The sequence below is a fragment of the Rhea americana genome, unplaced genomic scaffold (assembly GCF_003343005.1).
Source record: "Rhea americana isolate MKP2758 unplaced genomic scaffold, rheAme1 scaffold_117, whole genome shotgun sequence".
Lineage (NCBI taxonomy): Eukaryota > Metazoa > Chordata > Aves > Rheiformes > Rheidae > Rhea > Rhea americana.
In genome coordinates, this window is record NW_028185228.1 from 2,720,813 (window position 1) to 2,725,295 (window position 4,483).

General features: G+C 37.4%; 1 protein-coding gene across 1 annotated transcript; it reads left to right on the plus strand.

The window, feature by feature from the left end:
• The first annotated feature begins 6 nt into the window (after positions 1-6).
• On the plus strand, positions 7-3,616 carry FABP7 (fatty acid binding protein 7). Its single transcript, XM_085318425.1, has 4 exons — positions 7-92; positions 859-1,031; positions 1,682-1,783; positions 3,346-3,616. Exons 1-4 carry the CDS (start codon positions 20-22, stop codon positions 3,394-3,396), a joined length of 399 nt encoding a protein of 132 aa, XP_085174551.1. The 5' UTR covers positions 7-19; the 3' UTR covers positions 3,397-3,616.
• Positions 3,617-4,483: the final 867 nt, after the last annotated feature.

A 4,483-nucleotide genomic window follows, 5' to 3' on the forward strand; every position in this document is an offset into this window, starting at 1 on the left:
CCTGCACCCCGCGACCGCGATGGTCGAGGCTTTCTGTGCGACGTGGAAGCTGGTGGACAGCCAAAATTTCGACGAGTACATGAAGGCGCTGGGTAGGTACGCCGCCGGCTGCCCAGCCGGCGCTACACCGGCCGTGCGCGGCGGCGAGGTTTTCAGGAGACCGCGCACTTGGACTTTTGCAGGACACTGGAAAAAAAAAAAAAAAAAAACACACACACACACACACATACACATATATGTACATAAGCTACTTGTGGAGCCGAGCCAGGGGAGAGGGAATGCGGCATGCGCCGCCCCGTCCGGGCTGCAGCTGGAAATGGGGAAGGTGTGGGTGGCTTTGCCCGCAACTGCTGGCTTGTGTCACTGCTTCCCTCTGGAGCAAAGTGAACCTGATGTCGGTCATTCGCACGGGGCGGGGGCCGCACTGTGCTCCTGTGAGTTACCCGGCCTGAGAGAGCTGCCGAAAGATGCCGCAGATGTAGAGAGAGAGTATGTAATAAGGGCAARTTCTGCCTGCAGATAAGCTAAAACCGATCAAAACCCATTACACTGGAATAATGAGTTTCATCTGCAGAAGCAGAAAGGGCTGTCAGCGATTCAGTGGCATTGTTTTGGCATGCTGTGCTATTGAGTGAGCAACACATGGAGGTAACGGAAGATACAGAGCTACAGAAGTGTAGAAGGATACATGAGGGATAGTTTGGGTCTAAGGAGAAAAGTGAAGCAGAAAGTAGTATTTTCGTGTGATAACTTAAAGATGTAGAGCAGGGGAAGAAGCTTTTGTACTTCAATATATGGYGAAAAAGATGTTTGAAACCTCCGTGTCTGATGGATTTCTGTTTTCCCTTGATGGTTTAGGAGTGGGGTTTGCTACTCGGCAGGTGGGGAATGTGACTAAACCCACCGTGATTATCAGCAGTGAAGGGGACAAAGTAGTGATCAGGACTCAGAGCACTTTCAAAAACACAGAAATCAGCTTTAAACTTGGAGAGGAATTTGATGAAACTACCCCAGATGATAGAAACTGCAAAGTAAGTGAATTTTCAGCCTGCCGTTGTTTCTTTTGCTTTTCCTGTCACTCCCCCTTACCCTCTGAAGGTCTTATCTCTCAGAATGGCAGGGTCAAAGGAAGAGAATGTAACTTCTGCTACAGCCAGTTGTAGCACTGTGAAGGACACGGAAAAGGACAAGACTGCATCTTGCTTCTATGCACAATATCTTGTCTGAAACAATATAATATATCTGCAGCTCACTTTCTGCCTTCCAATGTGGAGGATTTCTGTTAGCTCTTCATTTATCTTTGTACCAAAGTAATTTAAATCTAAAGCTCATTTGGCATGATTTTTTCCGACCAACATGAAGGAACATCTCCCTGCATCAGTGAGGGCTTAAAGTAAGTGTTATCCTGAAGAGCATCTGAAACTGTGGTTCATGTAGGACTGGGATTTACAGGAAATAGCTCATTTCATCCTTTGATATAAATAAGAATTGTATGGAGCTCTTATTTAAAACAAGGATGATTCATGGGTTTGGTTTTAAAATGGCTAGGACTACTTTGTGATTCTAGATCCACATGCATCTATTGAAGAGAATTCAGTAGAATACTGCACACTCCATATGTGAGTAGAATCTCAAATACTCCAAATAAATGAGTGTCTTTGTGTTTTTTGGTATCTCACAGTCAGTTGTGACCCTGGATGGAGACAAGCTAGTACATGTACAGAAATGGGATGGCAAGGAGACAAACTTTGTTAGAGAAATAAAGGATGGCAAAATGGTTATGGTAAGTATAAAGATCACTGAGCCTTTACATACACTGCTAACACTCCTTATTTACATTTATCTCAAGCTTTTTGAACAGACAGTGTTACTTATACAAAACTTAAAACTGATTGTTGAGGAAAGCTGGCAGAGAATTTTCAAGTGTTTATTTTCTTTGTTTTGCATTTTGTTTTAACAACTGAAAAAATGCTAATGGTTTTAGCTAAGCCATATTATTTATTTCCAGGGAGTATCAATCCTTTCTATTGTTTATGTAAATACCCAAGCAAAACAAAATACAGGTCTGGTGAGCTGCAAAACATATGACATTTGTGATTATATAGGCAATAATCCATTTTGGATCAGTGCTAATTTAGATTTAAGATTTGCTTTATATATGTATGTGTAAATAATATTTAATTACGTAGAGTAAGTATTTCCCTAGGATAATATAACTGAAATGCTGTATGAGATAGTAGCATTTTCACCTTTAATAATAAAGGGATTATTCTTTCCACTTTTTTTAAAGGCTATGACTAAAATAGCAATTTTGTGTGAAGAACAGCCTTTTTTGTTTCAGATTCACACCCTTCTGAATTTTCAGGAACACGAGTATGGCATGAAAACAATTGCACTGAAGTTGCTAAATCTAATGTCTGGATACTTTTCATGCTTATTTTTGGCATAGAGATGTAACTTTCTGAAATAAAATCTCTTCAGCCATGTTAATTTATGTGTTTTGGCTACTGGAGAAAAACAGTTCAGTTTTCTAAATGTTTCAGAGAGGGTCTGTGTAGATTTTTAAAATATAAAACTTAAATTTAAAATTTAAATTCTAAATTTTAAAATCTTGTTTAGTTTTAATTATTTCAGCTCTACATAATTAAAACCTTAAAGCATAGAGTCAGTGCAACACATTGTGACAGGAGAAACATATATTTTGTTTTCAAAAACAGATATACAAATACACTGAAACCACACTGTGGAATTTGAATACAGTGAGATGCCTCAGAAGGTAGCTCCAAAACTCACACACTGTAGTTACTGTTTTTATGCAACTGCAGTAACTATAATATTTAGTAGTTTTAGCTACATACATGCACAGAATGCATTTATTTTAATATGAGATTCTTCTTTAGTATATGCTGAAGATAACTGTATGGACTACGGATACAGAGTCTTGGAATCTTAGATTACACATTTTGCAATGTGATCAACTTTGAGAAAATGAATGTTAAATCTGTATTACAGAATGCTATATTTAAGAACTTACATTCACAAAATTAGAAAAATTAAATGGTCACTTGTAATCTCACTTAAGTTGACTTGTAGAATGTATATTATGTGTTTCTTGAGTTTGAAAGTAACAAGGAGAAAATTATTATTATAGGAACCATAACTTCAAGTTTTTTGCCTCTTATTCATTTAAAATATGAATAAGAGGCAAATAATAATATCTAGACCAATTTGTTTTTGTATAAATTACATAATGTCTTGTCCTACTATGGACTTCTTAATATGTGTTATGTAACTGTGGAAAATGGTCCAGCATCTAACATGTCTATGTTTTCCTTGGACTTGCAGACTCTTACTTTTGGTGATGTGGTTGCTGTTCGCCACTATGAAAAAGCATAGAGTTTACCTGACCTCTGTCCATATGTTACTTCTGCTGGATGGATTAATGTACTGTCCATAACTGAGCATAGCTAAAATGCACATTTCTGGCATGAAAGGTTAATAAAAGGGTTGGGGGAAAGGGTTGGTTTTGTAGAAAAGAATTTTTATGCCATCAAATTGGCAAGCTTGTTTTGTAAAGTGCAACAGGTTAAACTTTGCATTAAATCTCTGAAACAATTGCCTCTCTTCTTTTTTTAATAAATGGAACATACTTGATTTTTGAAATCAAGAGCAAACAAATTAAAATGTTTTTTAAACCTGTGCTCCTTTTGCCCAGTGCTTTGAGGGGACATATCTTAAATTTCTTTTTCTCAGTAAAAGAGCAGAAAAGTATATTTTAAAAAAATTGTCTGGCAGTCTCTGCATTTGATATAAAGTACATAGGAAATGAAAAATTGCCTTCATTCTATGTAATAACTTCTTTTTGCTGGAGAAATCTACAGCCCCTATCTTTATATGTGTAGGCAGATAGGTAAGAGGACACATGAGCACTACTTTCCCAGCACAAGCCAGCTTCAGCACTTAACTTCACTTGAAACTTTATCCAGTGTCTACTAAGGTCAATAGAGAGACCTCCTTCAGTTTCAGTGAGGTTCTTGCATTTTTATTTTTAATAGAGTTATGAGAGTTTTTTGGGATTTTGGGATTTGTTTGCTTTTTATTATTTGCTAATATTCAAAAGATTAAAGTAAATTGGACTGCAAAGATGGAAGGATGGGACAAAAGTACAAATACAGGGCAGGACTGGGGCAACCTGAAGTACAGAACTATCTTCCATCAATCACCATAGGTGTAGGAGAAAAACACAGGGAATATAGTACAAGATAAAGGTGCCGAGTTTCCTCTCCCTTAGCTGTATGTTTCATAGCTAATCTGCACTGGAGGTCATAATTTACACAGTGAGCAATGTAAAATAAAATGCTGCTTAAAAGAGATTAAAAAGAAGAAAGAAATTAAAACCTTATTCATGAAAAACCTTAAAGCTGTAGTGGGGAAAAATCTGCCCTATACTTCAGCTTAGTTCTTAAAGCAGGACAAAGACAAC

What these genes read in the sequence shown, in the direction of transcription:
- FABP7 (XM_085318425.1), top strand. Translation starts at nt 20, where the DNA reads ATGGTCGAGGCTTTCTGTGCGACGTGGAAGCTGGTGGACAGCCAAAAT. An exon ending in CAGATGATAGAAACTGCAAA is followed by an intron (nt 1,032 to 1,681) that starts GTAAGTGAATTT and finishes GGTATCTCACAG; the next exon opens with TCAGTTGTGACCCTGGATGG. An exon ending in AGGATGGCAAAATGGTTATG is followed by an intron (nt 1,784 to 3,345) that starts GTAAGTATAAAG and finishes TTGGACTTGCAG; the next exon opens with ACTCTTACTTTTGGTGATGT.